Source organism: Musca autumnalis, unplaced genomic scaffold (assembly GCF_047663935.1).
Source record: "Musca autumnalis isolate F117 unplaced genomic scaffold, ASM4766393v1 scaffold_5, whole genome shotgun sequence".
Classification (NCBI taxonomy): Eukaryota; Metazoa; Arthropoda; class Insecta; order Diptera; family Muscidae; genus Musca; species Musca autumnalis.
The window spans coordinates 7,871,543-7,894,563 of NW_027412088.1; the positions used below are offsets into that span (position 1 = coordinate 7,871,543).

Sequence of the window (23,021 nt, forward strand, 5' to 3'; positions counted from 1 at the left end):
CGCAAAAAAACAGATGTAAATACACTTCATTTGATTCTAGGATTTCGTAAAACGAAATCATTTAATATGCATATGTAAATTGGACTTAATCAATAAAATAATTCTTTATTTGATCTTTAGTTAGCATTAGTAGCATAATGTGCTAAGATTTTCAATATTAAACAACAAATTTGTAATTTGGCGTATGTTTTTTTGAGACGAATTCAATTTACAACAACGTTTCAAATTCGATCAGATGGGCTGATGCATCTACCTTGGTAATTGTGCTATGAACAAAAATCAGCTGACTGCTATTTAAATCCTCCAAAATGTATATCTAAATGCGATGAGATTTGTACTGGATTTATTAAATCCAGTCGACGATTTATGGCTAGTCTAAACGAGCTATTACGGCTAGTCTAAATGACTGCTTACTGTTTTCGATAGAGTTGTACCAATCTCATTCAATTAAACCACTTCGTTCACTATCTCGTTCAATGGACTCCGGTAGTTTGTATGAAAAAAAACTACGTATACGTAATATAACAAGTTGGTTTGTATTAAATTACTAATACGTTTTTGAACGATGAAGTAGATTGCAACAGCATCAATTTTAGGTGATGGCGGTAGGGGGTTTTAGAGGCAATCATTATTGTTGCTTGCCAACTGTAATCCTCTATGTGACCTTAGACATCTAACCAATATATCAGTAATAATAAAAATGTAACAAAAATATTCCTTAGTTATTATACCCTACACCACTATGTGGGGAGGGTATTATAAGTTGGTTTTGGCCAAAAAGTTTGTAACGCATCGAAATAATGGTCGTAGACCCATACTTATATATATCAAAATGAATGTCTCGACGAGCTGAGTCGATCTGGCTATGTGTGTCCGTCCGTCAGTCCGTCCGTCCGTCCGTCTGTCCGTCTGTCCATCTAAACCTTGTAATCACGCTACAGGTCGCAATTTTGATCGGATCGTCACGAAATTTTGTATGTTGATGGGGGTCCCGGAGGGGAAGAAGCCTATTGATTTTGGTGATGGTCGGATAATATTTAGGGGTCGGAATGGGCAAAAAACTTATGTGGATAAAAAGACAACGTTTTTTTCCAAAGCGAATATCTCATCTTCTATACGGGGTATACCAAAAGCAAAACCTGACAATAAAAGTAGAAAATATCACCTTTCTAATGATGTAAAGTAGGTTCTCGTAGGTGATCAAACAACGAAGATATCGCAATAGTCGCACATAAAACCCAAATTTTAATTTTTGCGATTTTAATTATAATGACGAATATCACAGCTTCGGTTGGGGATCTTCCAAAAACAAAGCCTGACTATGAAAGTAGAAAATCTCATCTTTACAGTGATGCGAAGTAGGTTGGCGTAGGTGGCCACATAACGGAGATATCACAATAGTCGGCAATACATCTCATTTTTTCATTTTTTCGGAATGGGCAAAAAAATTATTTGGAGAAAAAGTCAACGTTGTATTTCAAAGCGAATCTCTCCGCTTCTAAAATAAGTATATCAAAAAAATGAATGTAGAAAATATCACCTTTGCAACGATGTTACGTAGGTTGTCGTAGGTGGTCAAACAACGAAGATATCGCAAAAGCCGCTAATAGAACAGAACTTTTCATTTTTGCGATTTTAATAATAATGACGAATATCACAGCTTTGGTTCGGGACCTTCCAAAACCAAAGTCTGACAATGAAAGTAAAAATCCCATCATTACAACGATGTAAAACAGGTTGGCGTAGGTATCCAAATAACGGAGATATCACAATAGTCGGTAATACATCCCATTTTTCCACTTTTTTGGAAATAACGCTACAGGTCGCAATTTTAATTGGATCGTCACGACATTTTGGGTGTTATTGGGGGTCCCACAGAGGAAAAACCTTATGATTTTTGATAATGGTCGGATATTATTCAGGGGTCGGAATGTGAAAAAAAAATATTTGGAAAAAAGACCAACGTTTTATTTCAAAGTTAATATCTCCCTTCTGTAGGAGGTATATCGAAAGCAAAACCTGGCAAGGCAAGTAGAAAATATCACCTTTACAACGATGTGAAGTAGGTTGTCATAGGTGGTCAAACAACAGAGATATCGCAATAGTCGGTAATGCATCCTATTTTTCATTTTTGTGCAATCACACTACGAAATTTTGATCAGATCCTCACGAAATTTTGGGGGTTGATGGGGGTCTAACAGAGAAAGAAGCCTATTGATGGTTGGCATACATCCCACTCTTCCATTTTTTATTTGGGTTGTACTGTCGATACACTTAAATGCGTTTCAAAAAAATTGACCTGTGTTAATGAAAACATTCAGAGCAAAGGCGCTAAGCTATCCCAACTTTAATATTTTGAATTTTATTAGTCAAAAGCTTATGAACAGGGGTAGTGGTGTAGGGTATCACATAGTCGGCCCCGACCCGACTATAGCCTTGGCTCACTTGTTGTCCTTAGTATTATATTTTCAATAAAAGATTTTACCCACTTGATTTAACCGTAATTTGGTTAGAATTAAATACCATAAATATTTTAAATTATAAAAATATACATTAATTTAATTAAAATATGACATGATAAACTTTTGATGAAGTTGGACTTAAATATATTAGTAATTTCCTATACATATTGCTAAGATTTAAGATTTAATTTATTGAGCCTTTTTTTAAACGTTATAATTGAATAGAGTTGTTATAATATTGTGTAAAACTTAAGATAACAATGTATGATCAAAATTTACAATATATTATGTATACAGCACCCTGCTTTTACTGAATAGGTAAAAAATACATAAATAAATCATGACGAAATTTAAAATTCCTTGCTCCCGTTAATACAAATGTTTTAAGTGTTAAAACTCAATACATATTGCTCGGTTCATTATCAACATATATTTTAAAATATATAATCAACATCGTCATGATAACATAACCCGTCGGGACCATAGTGTTCGTGCTTCTTTCGACAGGCACACATGTTGGGTAAAAAACAATAACCGCGACGTCCACACTTCCTGAAATATTTGAATTTTAAAATTCGAACAACTACAGCAATTGTGAATAGTATTTTTTACTTACTGTTTACAAACAGGTTCACAAAGTTGACCGAAAATATTATTTGTGGATTTGAATCCTTGCGCACAGGTGCAAATACCCTCATGATTGCAACGACCATAGATACAGCGCCTAGACGCCAGGTGTAAAATGAAATTATCAACAAAAACAATGAATCATTTGTATACACAACCAAACAAAGGATTGCCCTTACCCCTGGCACTTATCTCGAAATATAGAATGCTTCCAACATTTTCTTGTTACTGGATCAAAAGTGGAACCTTTGTGTTTACACACACATATATCCGGAGCAGCACAATAACCCCCCGCCTCAACACAACCAGGTAAGCATTGCTGTACACATATCAAACCTTGATCAAATGATGTCATATATGAATTTTCACAGGGACACTGGCCATCCTCAAAACACACACCATCAATACAATTAATGGGACAACGCGATACACATTGTTTGGTATTTACAATTAACATTTCATATGCCGAACATGGTGGTGGAGGATCATTTAACTCGTGACCTTCAATGCGTAAGAGCTGTAAGTGCAGGTTGAATATTACAATCCAAACAGGGGTTGTGGCTATTATTCTGCCTCTCGCCGCCATCATCGTATTTGTAACAATTTAATGCAGTCTATTATAAAGATAACTGTGACTAGATGCTTTTCATGATCAATCACAAAATTTACTGCTGTCACAGCTTATCTTCTTTACACATTCATGTCTGGGCTCTTCTCATTTTCAGATAGTGAAAGTCGGTCTATATTACATATTGTCTATATATTTATATACATATGTATGTACACATACGTTTTCAATTGTTCATCTGTATATGGCATATGACATGCTCTGCTTTTATTATCTTCATAACTACATATTACGGCATAATTGTTTATTTTTTTAATTTGCATTTGCCACAAGGGACCCTCATTTTTCTCAGCCTGATTATTTGCATTATTAATAATTGGAATAAATTTATACTAGTTTACAGTGCTTCCAATGTAAATACGAAGAAAAATGTATTTTAACTTTGGTCAAGCCGAATCTTAACCCTTTATAAAGGCAGTTCATATTGTATGTCAAAGTAGTCCACATGTACGTTGTTACATAGACGGGACAATTTTTAACTCAAGTAGTCAACATTGTCGTTGTATTCAGACAATTTGGAGTCGATTTAACCTTGCCCATGTTGATTCAAAATTTGGACCTCGTAATATTTTTATTTTCATTGAAGTTCGTAGATTGTCCATATTGGTTCACTATCCGAATATGGTCGGAATATGGACAATATCGATCCACTCCTGCAAAAGAACAGTCTGAAAACTTGTCTCAAATCGATTTGATTTTTTAGCAGCATGCCCGTATATTTGCTTATGGCCTTGAATACTATTTAAACCTGCTTGATGTCTGTTGATCTAGGGGTTCTCTCCTATATTGTTGGACCTCCCTCTCTAGAGCATGAATATCCTTCCTGATATGCCTGAAAGTGTCGCGGCTAGCCAGCAGATGGTGATTGGGATGGCTTTCACGGTAACACCCAAGCAAGTACTGCAACGAAAGCATCTCATTGTGTTGCTTTACTGGAATAATCTTTGCCTCCTCATGTAAATGGTCCACTGAAGACTTGAGGAGGCACCCTGTTGCTGTCCTCAGGGCGGCATTCTGGCAGGTTTGAATCTTTTTCCTGTTCGTATAACATGGCGCCGCATGGCTTACCACAGACCGATCTATCGCGTTATATGTGGTCAACAAGGTTTCTTTATCTGCACCCCAAGTGCTGCCGGCTAGGGACTTGAGGACCTTGTTCCTACTTTTCAGTTTGTCGCAGATAGCTGTGGCGTGCGTCGAATGTGACCCATAAAATTTTGGGGCAGTTTGTGTGTCGGAATTCTGCTACCGTCGACCACGAAATTCAATTCTCTTCCAAACTGCGCTGTCCATGTGGTGAACAGAGTGGCTGTTGATTTTGTGGCGGAAATCTGCATATTCATCGAATGGAAAAAGGTGGTAAGATCGGTTAAATAGTTGTTCAGTCCCTCACAGATGTCATCAGGATAGGTACCCGACGCCAGGATCGTGCAATCATCCGTATACGTTACGATCTCGATGCCGTCTGGAGGGAGTGAAATACAGGAGAGGTAGAGGTTAAACAGTTCCGGAGATATGTATCACCCCACCTTGGTGAACTCCCTGTTTCACACTACGGGGTTTGGACTTCTTGTTCCTGAACTCTACGTACGACTGGCGTCCACACATATAATTGACTATCCAACGTTTTAAGCTTGGCCGGAGGGTTGTCTGCTCGATGTCCTCAAACAGCGTGGAGTGCCAGACTGTATTAAAGGCTTTTGATAAGTCAAGCGCCACCATCACTGTCCTATCGCACGGCCGTCTCTGCTGAGTCCTTGACAAATATATGTGATAATGGCGTGCAGCGCAGTTGTCGTGCTGTGCTGCTTACGGAATCCATGCTGATGATCGGCAACTTGATAGCTATTTCTGATACTGGGGAGGACTAAGGCCTCAAGGGTCTTTGCTACGGGCGACAAAAGCGAAAGCGGCCTTTACGATTTACTTTTGCTGGCATCCTTGCCGGGCTTCCGTAGTGGGACCACCCTGCCCATTTTCCAGACTTCGGGAACAATGAGTGTTGTTAGCGACAAGATAAGAACTTTAGTGAGATAATCCACTCCCGGCTCATCCAGCTGCTTCAGCATTGCCATGGAGATTCCATCAGGGCCCAACGCTTTGGATGATTTAGCGTTCCTGGTGGCATTGGTGGTTCCTCCTCGGCAGGAAATTACTCGTAGTGAATGGAATGGAATGTTTTTATTTCGGGTCATATGACATTGATGGCTAGTGTAAACACCCCTTTAGGAGAACAAACACTATCCGCGATGATATATTGTATTCTTTTGTACCCCATTGTTGAATAGCTGGAATGCACTTTTGTCCCCTTTTTTATTACGTGCCGTAACACCTAAGGTTAGAATCACTGGATTTTGTCTCATATATCACTCTATCTTAGTATGGTCCTTGTACATTTGTTTTATTAATTTCAAAATATTTAACTAGTGAGGCCACTTAATAATCAATGTTCATTGTCTAGCCGGATATTGAGATACTTTGATTTCTCTTCAGCTGATCATGAGTGGTGAAGAGAACTACTAACTGCCTATGGCGAACTTGAGCTTATGGCGGTTGTGTTCTGTGCCAAAGCACCCAGCCCATATTGCGCGGGCGCATTCAGGAATTCAAATTTTCATTTTGCGGCGGGCTAGAGGGGTGTACTGAACAAAAAAGCTCATGCATTGTTTGTATGTGCGTGCCACATGTCTGCTTGGCTCTTTAGCTTGCTAACTGACTGACTGGTGGCGGCTGGAGTACACAACAAGCATTGACTCAATACTTTTTTTACTATTTTCTTTTGTACATTGCTTCCACAGCAACTTTATTTCCACTTATGTGCTATGTTGTTGATATTTTATTTCATTTGGACTCTTTGGTTGTTGTTTGTTGGTTCTGGATGAAGTCACTGTCTGTCAGTTAGTCAGTAGCTGTTGAATTCTCTAGCAAGTCGGGCGCAAATTTTTTTAAATCCGTTTTTAGCCAAAATAAAATCGCAAAATAAAAACAACAAAACGAAAAACTACAGCGCAAATTCCAAATATCCAGCCGCCTGTTGAATGGAGAACCTTCTTAGGTAGAGAAGTAGAAGAAAAAAACGCAATCTTACTAGTGCGACTAGTGCGGGTGTGTCTTTGCTCCGTGCAAGAGATGTAAACTTTAATTAACTAATTAAGAAAAGATATTTTCTGTGGGGTTTTGAAGTGAATTGTGGAGACATTGTATCGGAACAATTAACAATGTTGAAAGTAGTCCAGAACATGAAATATTTGTTGTTCAACAAACACTTTTGTGTACGTGTGGTCTTGCTATCATGGAACTCCGCGGTGCAGTATATGTATCCATGTGTTTTTTATGTTTGGATGTGTTCCTTGTATTTAACACCACAACAACAACCACCACCAGGGCCAATAACAATAATGAATCCCCGGCTGTCTGGCTGTTTTGCCGCACCCCATAGCCATTTTTGCAGCTTTTTGCCCTTTTTTGTTACGTTTTAATACTTTTTTATTTTGATAATTTTTATGTTTTCGATTGTATATGTGACTATGATCGCGTCCAAGCCCAGTCAGTACCTATTTCCCCTAAGCTGACTGGACATTGTATGGTTTTTTCAAACTCCTCTCTTGCTCTATGGACGTCTGTCTATCTTTCTAATTTGAATATTGTTATGGTCTTCGTTCATTATTACATAGTAGTATATTTCATTTAAACAGTCATACTTCATTATAAACAATAACAAAAATACACTAATAACAACAACAACTATAACGATGATGATGATGATTACAATCATGCTGTGTATGTTGTGTGTGCGCGCCGTTTGTGTATGATTGGGTCTTATTACTCCCTCTTTATTTTTTCCAATTTAATGAGTTTGGATGCGTGTATCACGAACAGTTGTTGACAAAAGTTTGCCTACACCAAAACCCCGTTCCATTGAAATGATGGAACAACCACTTAAATGATTAAAATTGCAAATTAGGTTAATATTTTATAAAATCTAATTACAATTAGATTTTTAGTGCAAAATAATGTGAACTAATTAATTACCTCAATGTCAGCAGATTTTGTTTTTGGAAGCGATGTGTTGTGCTTGAACTTGTAACGAATGGTATTTCAGTTAGAGTAATTTCAGTTTAGCCACTGTTCGAACCATTTGGTGGTCTTTTTCAAGGAGCAAAATAAAGAATCACATCAACTAACTTCAGTAAATTATCCGATTTTTTAAATAAAATATGTATTTTTCATTGCCTAATTGAATGACAAATTAATATATGAATAAATAATTGTTGATTACGGAAATAAATTTTAACAGGAAATAAACGGGAATAAATTGGATTTCGGTGAAAAACTTGAGTGTAACATAACCTCAAAATTATCTACATACTTCCTTAATAATACATATTTTTAAAAACATCTATCTTCAAGAGGTCGAATAAAATGATCATGGTCAAGTATTTCAATGTAAAAATATTTCTAGCTAACAAATAAGAACCACGTTAAGTTCGGCCGGATTTTTATACCCTCCACCGCGAATAAGAACAATTCGTTCCTTTTGTTTAAAAGAGTCATCATGTGACGACATTTATCCTTCTTTCCAAAACATGGACCAATATATAAAGACTAGGACCTAAACCGAACAATTTCAGGTGGCAAGTTTTATACCCCCAACGAAAACTAAATAAAAAATCTTAGCCATTTCGGTGTGATTTTGAGGCTACAATCTTTAAAATACCGAAAATCGGCAGGTACAGTTCTATGGGGGCTATATGAAAACGTGGACCGATAAAGACAAATTTCAGGCGGAAAGTTTTATACCCTCAAGGAAGACTAAATACCAAATTTCAACAATTTCGGTGGGATATTGAGGCCACAACCTTAAAAATGCTGAAAATCGGGGCGTACCATTCTATGGGGGCTATATGAAGAGACGTGGACCTATACCTACAAATTTCAGGTGGAAAGTGTTGTACCCCCAACGAAAACTAAATACAACATTTCACCTATTTCGGTGTGATAATAGCCCCATTATCAACCTTCTAAATACCGATAATCGGGAAATACCGTTCTATGGGGGTTTTGATGATTTATTATTAAAGGAAGCTTGCCTTCTACTCAGAACACATAATTAAACGGACAAGGCGAAAGTCGCAAATCAAAAAAGGCATTGACGAGGCAACTATTATTACAGTGTGAACCGAAATTTTGGGGGGTGGAAATTTGCTTTTGGGGGTGAAAGCCCATGATGAGTACATACATAACCACAAAGGGCAGATCCGCCGTGAGTCGAACTTTTGAGTTATGGCGTGATGAATTTTTCACTGGAGACCCTATAATCTATGTTTTTATTTTTGATATGGCATGTCTTCAGCCAAATCGAATGAGGATTATTTTCGTAACTCGCTTCCTTCAATGTCCTTTCCGTCCTTTATTTTAAGAGCCGCTATAAAAGTACCACAAGATGAAATTTTTCAGCTTCGACATATCCTGCAAAAATGTCGCTCAGAAAATTTTAGATACGGCTCTCATTGACAACTAATCGATATTGGGTGTGTACGATAACTTTCCCAGCAATAATTACTCAGTCAGTTCCAGCAACCTCTCTCAGTGAATTTTACTCTCTCAAGCAAGAAAAATTGCAGAAAGTTATCGAACAGCATTTTGCAAGAAAGTCAGCTGTTTCCGAAAATGAATGAAATTTGTTTTTGTTTCTTTTGATATTTTAAACCAAACGGAACAAAAACATACATTTTAAAATTGCAGTTAACTTTTTTAAGCGCTCGGCACATACGGTGCGTTCTGCGTTGCGTTACACAACCACATGAAAAATGTGTAAATGAAGCCAAGTTTTTTGAAAAACAACAACATGGCTGACGCATTAAAGTTAAACATAATTTAACTGTTTTGGGACAACGCGTGTCGCAACGTGTCACTAAACGGACCGTATGTGCCGAGGGCTTTAATGCTTTAATCCTATCCACAACGCTTTAGAATCTAAAAAAAATGTGCAATTGTGAAATCTTCTTAGTCAAAAATGTTAACATTTCGAGTTGTTTACATTGAACAGGTGATTAAAAGTCAGCTGATCAGACTTGCAAATTTTTGCGGGACAAAATTTCCCAGCAAAAATTTGCAAGTTCTCAGTCACAAAAAATATATATAAATATAGGACAAAAAATGTTCCATCCCTCATGTGCTGACTTTGTTTACCCAGTGTAAATAAGTTGTAATAAAGTTGCATTTATGCCATTGTTTGTATTCCATGGTGGCTTGCTGTGGTGGTGGTGGTTGTAAATATATTTTGAACTTCCAAAGCAGAGCAGCATAACTATGCATAACCATAAGCTTGAATGCATTGCTAGAAGCAAACAGAGTGCGGCACACTACACTTCCGCTGTTTAAAGAATGGAAACGAAGAAAGACCTCTGTTGTATTGTTTAGCTTTTCTTTCAAACAATAACAAAAACAACAACTGCGCTAAACATTACATTTTATTCGATCATCACCATCAACGGCATCGATAGTCGGTAATGTTTGTTTTGCCTTTTCCGTTGTTTTGGGGTGCGGTTGTTTGTTGGGTAGCTGTTGGAAATATTTCAACATCATGCAATTTCAGTGCTTTGTTAGTGAACTTCTTTGTTATTGTCGTTTTTGTTAAAGAATTGAGATGGTTAATTAATAAAGAAAAAAGAAGTAATAATAAAACAAATCTCATAAAAATCGATATGAAATTGAATTCTGTGCGTGCTGTTTGGGTGTTTTTTGTTTGTGTTGCTGCTCCGTTCTTATCAGATAAAAAATGCAATTCCGTTGGAAGAAAAAAAACGAGAGTGATTTGATTCCGTTTGGTCTCCATTACATCCATTAAACTAGAACAAGATAAAGTGACACACAAAATATGTTATCGCTTGCAACTTGCTGTTTGAAAATAGTTTTCAATGAATTGCCGAGAATAAAGAAAAGTGCTCATGATTTAATTTAAGTGATAAAATACAGTGATAAGAAAGAAATTACATTGACCTTACATTGCTAAAATAGAACAGATAGTTTTTAAATATTTCGTAACGAGATAAAAGTACTGTTAAAATTTGAAAATGTTTATTAAAAAAGTCAGATTTGAAATTATTGCCCTACAAACAATTTTTTGATTATGGACAAGTGTTGTCAAAATATGAACCAACCCTTTTGATGTGATTGTAAAATGTACTTAATTCATTTATTGGCATTTAAATATTTAAAATATTGTTTGTATTGTTTATTGTTGAAGATTCAATCTCATTTTCAATTGTTTGAGTGGAGTATTCCCCCATTGGCTCAACTTCATTTATTACCCTCTATTACAGAGAGTAATGTTTTTCAAAACGAACTGACAGTGTTGCAAAATTTTACTGATCGCTTACAATATTTAAATATTTACAATAAGTGTGTCTGCGTACTCGATAATTTGTAATAATTATTACAAATTATTACTGAATGTTGTTTTTTACACAAATGTTCAGTAAAAGAGAATGAATTGAAAAAATTGGCAATTTTAAACTTTTGACAACTGCCTAAAGCTACAAAATTTTACAGCTATACCTAATTTAAGTCGTGACGTACAAAAAATATTCACCTACCTACCACAACAACGCTCTCTGAGCGTCCGTATTACCCAAATACGTTGAATCCGAAATCCCATTTAAAACACAAAAACCGCGACTGAAACTTTATTAAATGTTTTCATTCGTAAAACAAACATTTTTCTTTCCAATAAATTGTATTTCATGTTTTGTTGGGCTTTTGTTTTCAAAATACAAAACAAACACATACATACATACAATAACATATCGTACGTTCTGTCAAAGTTGAAAATGTTCAACTTACAAAAGGTATACGCTCGACGTATTTCGGTAGTTCTCATAAGAAAACATGTGTTCTACTTTTTTCACCACACACGCCCTGGGTATACGTCCGTATATAGGTATGGGCCTTACTGAAAAAAATTCCTTCAGTAAGTCCCAATTTACATTAGGCAATTTTCCTTGCGGCAATTGTCAATTTGATGGAGAGAGAGGTGAGGTATATGGTAACCCTTTGCCTCTCAACACCCTCTCTCACCCACAAACTGACAATTGCCGCAAGTAAATTTGCCTAATGTAAATTGGGACTTACTGAAGGAATTTTGTTCAGTAAAATTTTGTAGCTTTAGGCAGTTGTCAAAAGTTTAAAATATTCAAATATCATAATCGTAAATATTAATCAAATTAAAAATTTTTACTGAATGTTGTCTTTTTACTTTTTTAATTTTTTCCTTTGAAAGAGTATAAAATGCTTTACTCTCTAAAAAGAGGTTACTGTACAGTGCACTTGTACATATGTTTTACATGGCTAAAAAGCTTCTTCACCAAATCCTCACTGGATCCAGTTAGATACTATTAAAGATCAGGACAAAACTTTAAGCCTCTTTTGAGGCTCTAGTTTGAGTATAAGTTTTAGGTAAAACAAATGTTAATTCGCATCCAAATTTGGGATCTGGGATTTCTTCCGGCAGCCTGCTACTTATTGAAGAACTTGATTTAAGGATAATTTTCCGCCAGGTGCCAGAGCGTAGTCATCGGCGTAGGAAACCGTCTACATTAGGGCTTAAGACAGAGACAAAACCACTCAGTCATAACTCAATAAACAAGTCAAAAAGGCGTTAAGTTCAACCCTGCCGAACTTTTTATACCTTTCACAACGAATTGTCTGGACTTAGTTTCCTTTCATCTATGAATGTTCTAATGTTCCAATGTTTAATATGAATAAGACCACGATGTCATTCCAGTGAAAACACTTCAAAATACATACGTAAAATCGGGTGCTACCTTCATATTGGTTATATAGCAAAACATGGATCTATGTTGATTGTCTTTTGCGTGGAGATTTTACCAACACAAAGACCTATATTTACAATGTTCCGAATTTGACCCTTGTATCCAATGAGACCCGCAATACCATATACGCCACAATGTGAAAAAACCCTCAATATTCATTTTGATATTTTATTCTGAACGCATGGAAGTTGGGAAATTTTTCCATTCCCACATTTTCGTATTCTGAATAAAATTTTGTGGGATTTTTTTCCCATCTCCCCTCATTCTGAATGAAGTTCGAATTAGGAATTTGTTCCCATGGGAAAGTATGCATTCTCTATCTTGAATACCAGCATTCTCAATAGGTACCAGCTCTTCTAGCCAAGACAAAATTCCTAATCCCAGTTATTTCTGTTAAATAATGCGGCAAATTATGATAAATTGAATATACGACAACAAACACTCTAAACCAAGTTAACTAATTCAACATTTCTATTTTTTTTCTTTTCAGGACCACTAATAACCAATGGACATGAAATGAAAAAATATATCTCAAGTTCATAGAATAAAAGGCACAGCATCTTCCATCATGTGTTATATGATCATTACTGGAGGTAGCCTAGTATGGTTTCTCCTTAGTCTAATAGCAGATATGTTTGTGGTGACGGCTATAGTAACACCAAAATGGCTAATTGGACCCACTCCCCAGATAATCACGTTATCAACGAAATTCACAGCAAAAACAGAGAATCAAACGTCATCGATGACCACCCACAGATATCCATCAGTTGGTATATATACACGATGTAGAGCTATAAGCGAGGCTGGACGCTCACATTTCCACTGTGGTTCATTTGATTTGGATGGTTTTGCAACGGATAGTGAGATCTATCCATCGGCATGGAAGGCTGCAATGTTTTTCATATCACTGGGTTTTGCATTGTTGACGCTAACAGTATTGTGTACCTTGGTGTCATGTTGTAGACAATCGATATTTGGCAAAAGCCTTCATAATATGACCGCTTGTGCCCAAGTCACAGCAGGTGAGTTAATAAAACTTGTTTAGAAAAGAAATCTTAATATTTACCATTTGTTTGTACTTTTTTCAGGCATAAGCGTTATGTTGAGCTTATTCTTACACCCGATGGGCTGGTCCGCTTCCAGGGTACAACTACTTTGTGGTCCAGACGCTGAACCATTCTATGCCGCTGGTTGTTCATTAGGTCAGTTGTTGATATTCTTCCACATACTATTGAGTGATTTATTTGATTCTAATGTTTACCCACTTTGGTTTTCGTCCATTCAGGCATTTCATTCTACAGTGCTATAGGGGGCGTTATTTTATGTTTTGTATGTGCTGGCATTAGTCTCAAAGCTGAATCTTCCAATATGCGTACGCGCGTTAAACGTCGTGTTGAAGGAGGAGATCGTTTAGTTTGTATTCCATAGTTTGTAAGTAAGCAGGCAGATGCGTCACAAAATTTAACGGCCAAACATCGACATCACTTACGAGAGCACAAAGTGTTTTATGTTGTTTACCTATTTTTTGAATCTTTAAATAGTATATTGAATGTTTATATTATTGTTTATATTTACATTTATATACACACACTCACATATCGAAGTGTACTTAATCTATTGTTTAGAACATAAATATGAATTTGTATAATAATACTAATAATACTATTATTGTACTTATGTATGTATGAATGGATGGATGAGAAGGAAGAAGTTGAGAATATTTTATTTCTTAGTTTAGTTGACGAACCTTTATTTCGACTGTAATTTATTTTAGTTTTTTTTCATAATGTATTTACATGTTTTCTATGAATAAACTACAACACAATTATGGAGATTATACAACTATAAACAATTTAAGTTTGATATTCAAAATCAATTCAAACAACTAATGGCAGGAAAAATTAAAACATATGACCTGTTTCTTGGGCTGACTTTCGAAGAGTAATTAGCTTTGTTTATAAACTATCAGGCATGTCACAGAAACCATTTCCGGTCGAAAGTGGAATTGATTCCGCATTTAGCTTCTTCAGAAACCTTTTGGTTTATCAAGTGGAATTGTATTTTTTGGTAACACGTAACTTTAAAACACTCCAAAAGCACTTAAAAATAATAAATATTGTTTTATTAACAAAATCACATTTAATTTCATATTTTTTTTTATCATTTTATTGAAATTTTTTTCAAATTTTCATTATTTCTCAATCAACAAAACCAACTATTAACAAAGTGTTGCCACATAATTTTTTTTGTGAAAATCACTTTTTTTCTTGGAACACAGATTTATCGTTTCTAAATGATGATTTTTTGCGCCTCAATTACAGTAAAACTGAAAATTCAATAAAAATTATCATTTTCGCACAAAAAAGGTTCCTTTAAACACAATATTTTCAGAATTCCCACTTCTACAGTGTTTTCTTAGCATATGATTTTGTTTTGTTTCTTGCCATATTTATACTAAAATATAAGATTTTCGGAATTCACCAAATCGATGGAATTCTGGAGAAGCTAAAACTCGATCGAAATGAAATTACGGAATTGAAACCATTCCGATCGGAATCTGTGACATGCCTGTATGTACAACATCTGCTGATTTCACATTTCAGTATTACTTTTTCTTTCCATTGCCCTTTTTTGTACCGGCTTCTTCACAAGACTTTGCCTTGGGTATATACACACCATGGTTGGTAATTTTCAAATGAGAAAACAGTTTATTCTTGGATTCGAAATGAGACTTGCATGTGGCGCAGATATGTTGGGTTTTTTCATTGTCTGTGGGAGTCACCTGATTTTCTTGTTGTTTAGATTTTGTCTTAGATTTGTCTTCTTTTATAGTTTCTTCTTTAATAACAGGTTTTGCATCCGGTGCATTTGATTTGTTCTTTACATTTTTGTTTTTATTCTTAGATTTTTTAGCGGATTTTTTATTTGAATTATCCCAATCATCATCTTCATCGTCATCTATGTTCAATGTTGCTGTTTCTTTGCTTAACTGATCTTCTTCTTCAACGTCCTCGTCGGAGTTGATTAATACCGGCAGTTTTGATTTTTTAGAATCTTTTTTATTTTTCGATTTGCGGGATTTTGTTTTTTTAACACTGCTTGGCTCTTCTGCTTCGTCATCATCTAATTCCTTTTCCCCTATATCATTTATCTCTATTTCCTTTTGAGGAATTTCTTCAATGTCCCCTTCCTCTTCTTCGCCATGATATAAATTCTCCTCTTCGTGCATTTCCAATTTAAGTTTCTCAACATTTTCTCTATGTTTTTTGCTAGATTCGTGATTGGCAAAGGCTTTTTCATTTTTGAATGCCTTATTGCAGGCAACACAATACAAATCATCGTACAATTCTTCTTCATGGCTATCATTCTGTACATCATCTTCATCAATTCTGCTGTCATCGTATTCGACATCTTCATCGTCCTCTTCCTCATCACAATAATCGTCTTCATCGCTGCTATATTGCTGTTCCAATTGTTTTAGTTGTTCCTCATAGTCGTCTCCTTGATCCGCCTTGATATTCTGCCTCATTTCGGCCAACTCTTGTTGGCGTTTGCGGATTTGTTCCAAACGATTTTGTTCTTGCTTTTGCCTATTGAAAGCTGCCCTTTCCTCTAACTGTTTCTTGTATGCCTGAACACGTTTATCGCGCTTTCTCACAAATGACACCAAGTTGCGGACCTGTGTGAGAAGATCATTTATTAATATTTACGTTATATGTTTACAGGTGATTTTGCTTACCTCCTCATTACGTTCCTTTTTGGCCTTTTGAACAACTTTCTTCATATCCTTTTCAATTTCTCTTAAAATTCGTCGGTCTTTTATTTCCTTAATGTCGTAGGGACACAGCCATGTATAAGTTCTCTTTGTACAATACGCACTCCACCAAGCATAGAAGGGCCCAACCACTTCTTCATAGCTACTCGTGGAATCACCAAATGAGGGGATATTTTCCAACTCTTCCTCATCGTCCATAAATTCAGCATCTTCTGCGGCAATTTTCTCAAACACTTCTCTATATACGGCATAGAAACCTTTACTGTCGTCTCCATATCCTTTGAAGCAGGATACTGTGAAATATTGGAATACATCCAAACAGTTATCCTCATAATTGGAATTCTTGCCTCTCAATATTTGTTCTCGATGATTGTCGTACCATGCCCTCTCCTGTGAATCAGAAAGCACCAAGTAGGCTTGCTGAATGAGTTGAAATCGTTCTTTGGCCTCGTCCAAGTTGTCTGGATTCTTATCAGGATGCCATTTTAAAGCCAGCTTTCTATACGCTGTCTTGATATCACCATCACTGGCATCACGTTCAACTCCAAGTTCTTCATAGTAACATTTCATTTTGTTACGTATTTCAAGTTCTTTGTTTATTTTTTGTATACAACTCCTCTAGTTTAAAATCGTAACCACATTGAACCAGACGAGTGTAATGCTGAAATCTGCTTCTTCTTCCTTGAAGCGCGAGAGGTGAAAGATGTCAACAGCTGATAGTGGGATGCCAGACTGCCAAACCCGACTGATTTAGTGCTGCCACACCTAAGTTTAAAAAGAAAAATCGCCAAAGTCAAGGCAAATGTATATAAGGTAAATACATGAATTACAGTAACTAACAAATTTACAAAAACAACATTGTTGTTATTGAAAATTAATTGTCAAAGAAAATATTAAACAATAGGGTCGTTCCAAAAATTGTTTTAGGAAAAACAAAAATACATTTTGAAAATCCTCTAAAATAGAACAAATTTGAATCAAAATGTAAATACCCAGCAACAAGTTTGTATCCGCGGATGCAGTTGAATCACTACAAGTGTACAGTACAAGTGCCGTTGGAGTACATCTTTTTCTATGAATTCACTTATGAATTTTACAAGGGAGCGCTCAGCTAGGATGCATTCCATTTTACAAGGGAGTGCTCAGCTAGGATGCACTCCATTTTACAAGGGAGCGCTCAGCTAGGATGCACTCCATTTTGCTTCCACAGCACACAGCTAGGATGCACTCCATTTTCGATCCAAATCACGGCTTTTGATGTAGTGTTTTGGATTGAATTTAAAGGCACTCTTCGGATTGCATTTTTAGTCAGCGCTCCCTTGTAAAATGGAGTGCATCCTAGCTGAGCGCTCCCTTGTAAAATGGAATGCATCCTAGCTGAGCGCTCCCTTGTAAAATTCATAAGTGAATTCATAGAAAAAGATGTACTCCAACGGCACTTGTACTGTACACTTGTAGTGATTCAACTGCATCCGCGGATGCAAACTTTTTGCTGGGTATTTACATTTTGATTCAAATTTGTTCTATTTTAGAGGATTTTCAAAATATATTTTTGTTTTTCCTAAAACAATTTTTGGAACGACCCTATTGTTCAATATTTTCTTTGGCAATTAATTTTCAATAACAACAATGTTGTTTTTGTAAATTTGTTAGTTATTGTAATTCATGTATTTACCTTATATACATTTGCCTTGACTTTGGCGATTTTTCTTTTTTAAACTTAGGTGTGGCAGCACTAAATCATAGAATTCATAAAACAAGATTTACTCCAACGGCACTTGTACTGTACACTTGTAGTGATTCAACTGCATCCGTGGATGCAGCTTAATCAGTACAAGTGTACAGTACAATTGCCGTTGGAGTGCATCTTTTCCTATGAATTCACTTATGAATTTTACAAGAGCGCGCAGCTAGGATGCACTCCATTTTGCTTCCACAGCACACAGCTAGGATGCTCTCTATATTCGATCCAAATCATAGCTTTTGATGTAGTGTTTTGAATTGAATTTAAATACACTTTTCGGATTGCATTTTTAGTCAGTCTAAAGATGCAATAAAAATGCAAGCCATTGCGGAATATCCCAAAATAAATAAAACGCATTTATTATTTGTGTAAAACAAGAACTCAAAGAACGTTAGTCCCGGGCCACACTAGAGTAATTTCATTGAAATTTTGACATGAAATTATGCGTCTATAGATCGAGTTCCATGGAAGAGTAAAATCATGAAATTGCTGTAGTGGAGAATTCAACCTAAGAACACCTAATTTCATGAAATTTTTTAATGAAATTCACTCTTGTGTGGACCGGGACTTATTATATTTATTATATAAACACAAATTTATTATATAAACACAAATTTAAAAAAGTTTCCATTAAATTCAATCACATTTGAGTTTACTTCCTCCGTTCTCAATTTAATACAAGCGCATCTGATTTTGCTTCATCATCCCATCACTAGTTCAGATTTCGACATGGACTCCAACTCCGCTCGATTAAAAAGTTCCGTTACGTGAATTACCGCAAAAAATGTTCGCAACTTAAGTTTTTATTTCTTTATTTTATAACAAATTCTCCGAAATGTACACACTCTTGTTTGTCTTTTGAAGAAATGTGAAGGGATCAACCAACTGTTTTTTTTTTTCTGTGGGGATCTCTACAGCAACTGCTTATAAAATATATCGAACGGAGTGCATTTTTCATAACTCTGTTGGACTACATCGAAAGATGTTGTGAAATCATAACTCCAATTGCACAAATTTTTTTGCTGGGTGGGTATGCCTTAGCCAGAGTCTCTTCGTGGCACAATAATAGAGGTGGAGTCATGGAAACATGATTGTTCAATGAAAATTTGAAATGGAAGACGTTTATTTACTTTATAACATTTTTCATTCCACATTTTCATGGAACAAGAATCCAGCCCCATTATTTTACAGGTAGTGGCAAGTGTTGTTTCACAACAAACCACATAGAAATTTCCCAGCAAAAAGTTTGCACCCGCGGATGCAGTTGAATCACTACAAGTGTACAGTACATTTGCCGTTGGAGTACATCTTTTCCTATGAATTCACTTATGAATTTTACAAAAGAGCGCGCAGCTAGGACGCACTCCATTTTGCTTCCACAGCACACAACTAGGATGCACTCCATTTTGCTTCCACAGCACACAGCTAGGATGCACTCCGTTTTCGATCCAAATCACAACTTTTTATATAGTCTTTTGGATTGAATTTAAAGGCACTCTTCCCAGAATAAATAAAAATGCGTTTATTATTTGTGTAAAACAAGAATACAAAGAACTTTATTATACAAACATAAATTAAAAAATTATGGACATAGGTGCATGTTTTGATACAGCCCCCATGTAACCGTACCTCCCAATTTAAGGTATTTTGAATATCATGTCCACATTTTTAAACCAACTTGGCTGTAATTTTGCATTCCGTGTTCTCACTGCGTATAAAATCTTCTTTCAAAACATTTTCAACACGGATTTATGTTTCGATGTAGCCCCTTTTATGGTACTCCCGATTCATTGAATTTTTACTTGTTATCCCATATTTAATAACATATTTAGCTATAATATGGTATTATAGTGTCTCCGGGGGTAGAACTCCTCCTTGCAAACATTTCTAATGATAGGTCCATATTTTGATATAGGATTAAGTTCAAGCAAAATCACATATTTAAAAAGTACAGTTATCACAAGATTTGCAAATATTTGCAGCCCTAATGTGGTAATTCCATATCCAGAGAGTCCAATTTCATTCCCAAAAAAATAGTCGAACCTAAGTTCGGCTAAGTTTACAAGATGCACTCTATGGAACAAGCGCGTGCAACCCATAAAAACACTAAAAAATTGGATTTTTTGAAAATTTATTGCTATGTAAGTAAGTACCTCCAGACCCCAAACTAATTTTTATAATTTAAATCACACCCTCTGCTATTAATTAAAAATAAATCTTGTCCAGTTTCATTACGAATTTATTTAACATTTAAACAAATTTGAAGTTAATTTTTTGCAACAATTTTTTAAAATCTGATGCAACAAAAACTTTTGTATTTGATAGTGAATAACTGAGTGAATATTTACAACAACAAAAATGAAAAAACAAAATATTTGTCTGCAAAGTGTCTATAATCGATACAGTGGAAAATATCTCGCAATTTTATAGTTCGATTTTTTGACTTTTGCGCTGCTAGATCAGTGGTTTCGATGGGTTTCTGAAATCGGGAGGTACGGATATATCAAAAAGTGGACCCAGGGACTCCATTTTCTATACCTTTAATACTATTAATATAAGAAAGTTTTGAGCCAAATTTTGTCAGCCAACGTCAAGTGATTGTTATGTAACTAGTTTGGAGTGTAAAGGGGGAATGAGGCATACCAAGGTGTCGCTGGTATACACTTGCCATTGAAGGAATTCGGCCTAGCTCAGTGGCCACTCCTGACCAGCCATAAACAAAAATATTGATTCATTATCAAAACACACATTCATAAAAGAAACGCTTATTTTAGAATTAAAAGATTTGTTGTTGCCGTTGTTTATTTGGTACCCAAGGTGTTGGTTGGGTTACCTTGCCCTCCCAATGGATTTCTACACAAATCCCCAATGAGCCTCATCAATGATGATGACTCCCAAAAATTTCCGTAGGCTGACCCTTTCCTTCTACCTTACCTTTACCGGAAGCTTTTTAACACATCATAATGCTCAAGAATTATTTTCGTATAACATTTCACTTATCCATTTATTCAGAGGATAATAACAAAGCATAAGAGAAAATTTCTTACATATAAGAAACTAGATCAACAATAAATTCTGAGAATATTGATTACTTAAGTACGACGTAAATAGCTGACAATTTGTTTGTTAGGTGTAAATATGCATACACCGGATAACTAAAAATGATTCAAAATGAACGGATGTCCATCCCAGTTTGTTGTGCCATTGTGCACTATTTTTTTTTTTAGAAAATCGAAAGGTATTAATAAGTATATCTATAATTTTGAATCCTGATGTCTAATTGAGCTTAACGTAGATTTCAGAATACTAGATCAATTCAGTTAAAAATTCAGGAAAAAGTATTATTAATAGTCTGGGATAGACATTAACAAATTTAAAAAAAATCAAAAAAAATCATATGGAATGATAAACTAGTATATAGCTAATAATAAAGGATTGGGGGTAACAGAGGTGGTTTATATACATTTATCAAATATTGAATTTGTTGGAAAACAATTACCTCGTCTCCAAAATTCTTAAAAAAATGAGATTTTGAAAACAGGTGCTACTGTTTAATCAGTACAATTATGATTAACAAAATTCAGTCAGATGCGTAGAAAATTCGGAATTTGAAATATGTAAAATTAATCACCCATATGGTGATCCCATCTCTGCATTTGAGTGCCACTATGCACATAAAAGATGAATAACTTTTAACCCTTCCCTTCCTAACGAGCTCGTTTGAATGCGGGGTCTGTTATGAAAACACTACTGTTATTAAGCAGATGGGACTAACATCGGATGTTAACAGAAATTTGATAGTTATCCACTGCTTAATACTAGATAACAAAAATTAACTAATATGCCTAGAAATATGCTTCAGTTCTTATCTGAACGGAATGGTGAATAAAATCGAGTTTATCTGAACTATTCACAATGATATTTGCACACAGTGCAGAAATTTAATAATTAAAGGCAATATGACTTATGACGTATTGGGTATAATTAATGCGTTAATAAATTCGGTAGTATAAATGGCAAAAAAAAATTATTATCTCTAATAATTGTCAACAATTTTAAATAAAGCTGAAATAGAATTGATTAGCATGATAACATATTTGGGTTATGAGGCAAAACAAATACTGAGCAACAATTCTATTTAATCTCTACAATCTTTGACTTACTGTCTGAATGCCCTCTCATGGGGTTTGTCTACTTGCAAGGTATTTTGTCTTGTCAGCTGTTGATGACTAATTTCTTTTTTTGTGATGATGAGAATGTTCTGATGATAATTCCTTAAGTACTGAAGTGACGTAGACAAAGACTGGAATAAAATCAGGTTCCTAGCTGCAAATGGTGATGGTGGATGTCGTCGATAGGCCATGAGGTGGGTTGAGATTGGTAAAAGAAAATTCGGTGCTATTGGCAGGTGATTATGACGATACCAGGCTGAAAAATCCCGGTCTGCTACAATAGAATGATGATGTTGAAAAGTTCAGTACTATTATTGAAGGGATGATTGATAAAATGATGATGGTTGGTGATGATAAGTTTCGGCTATTGAGGGATGATGATTGAGGCTGAAAAGTTGCGGTCTTTTGTCAGGTGATGATGTTGGAGTTCACGGACTATGAGAGTATAATGATGGTAGTTGATGATATTCGCTGATTTGGGCAGATGTTTAATAACCTGGACGGCGTTGAAGGCTATCGAATGTGAGGCTATTGTGGTGAAGAGGGCTGCCGAGTACGGACTATTGACAGATGGTATATGGTGGTTGGGGCTGAAAAGTTCCGGACTTCTCACAGGTTATCGGCACTGTCGATTCAAAAATTGATATACGCATCCATGGTGATGTCTCTGAACAGATGAGTGCGATGGTATAGGCTGAACCGTTCCGGGCCTGCGGTAGATTTCATCACAGAGGATTTTATATGATTTCGATGGCTTTTATAGGATGGTATCACTCGTT

At 35.7% G+C, this 23,021-nt stretch overlaps 3 protein-coding genes across 10 annotated transcripts; 1 reads left to right on the forward strand and 2 right to left on the reverse strand.

The window, feature by feature from the left end:
* Positions 1 to 2,635: 2,635 nt before the first annotated feature.
* On the reverse strand, positions 2,636 to 3,606 carry LOC141387284 (uncharacterized). Its single transcript, XM_073956765.1, has 3 exons — positions 3,269 to 3,606; positions 3,079 to 3,186; positions 2,636 to 3,014 (listed from the first exon to the last, which is right to left on the reverse strand). Exons 1-3 carry the CDS (start codon positions 3,544 to 3,546, stop codon positions 2,897 to 2,899), a joined length of 504 nt encoding a protein of 167 aa, XP_073812866.1. The 5' UTR covers positions 3,547 to 3,606; the 3' UTR covers positions 2,636 to 2,896.
* A 3,027-nt stretch (positions 3,607 to 6,633) lies between these two features.
* Positions 6,634 to 14,400, forward strand: LOC141387281 (LHFPL tetraspan subfamily member 2a protein). 8 transcript variants are annotated; one of them, XM_073956757.1, is made up of 4 exons: positions 6,634 to 6,772; positions 13,042 to 13,573; positions 13,640 to 13,753; positions 13,837 to 14,400. In XM_073956757.1, the coding sequence occupies exons 2-4, from the start codon at positions 13,120 to 13,122 to the stop codon at positions 13,977 to 13,979; spliced, it is 711 nt and encodes a 236-aa protein (XP_073812858.1). In that variant the 5' UTR covers positions 6,634 to 6,772; positions 13,042 to 13,119; the 3' UTR covers positions 13,980 to 14,400. The 8 variants fall into 8 exon arrangements, with proteins under 8 accessions (XP_073812858.1, XP_073812861.1, XP_073812863.1 ...); XM_073956760.1 differs by having other exon boundaries at positions 6,694 to 6,822; XM_073956762.1 differs by lacking the exon at positions 6,634 to 6,772 and adding an exon at positions 7,824 to 7,906.
* LOC141387277 (dnaJ homolog subfamily C member 21) lies at positions 14,272 to 17,107 on the reverse strand. The gene is made up of 2 exons (XM_073956749.1): positions 16,291 to 17,107; positions 14,272 to 16,230 (listed from the first exon to the last, which is right to left on the reverse strand). Exons 1-2 carry the CDS (start codon positions 16,894 to 16,896, stop codon positions 15,157 to 15,159), a joined length of 1,680 nt encoding a protein of 559 aa, XP_073812850.1. The 5' UTR covers positions 16,897 to 17,107; the 3' UTR covers positions 14,272 to 15,156.
* Positions 17,108 to 23,021: the final 5,914 nt, after the last annotated feature.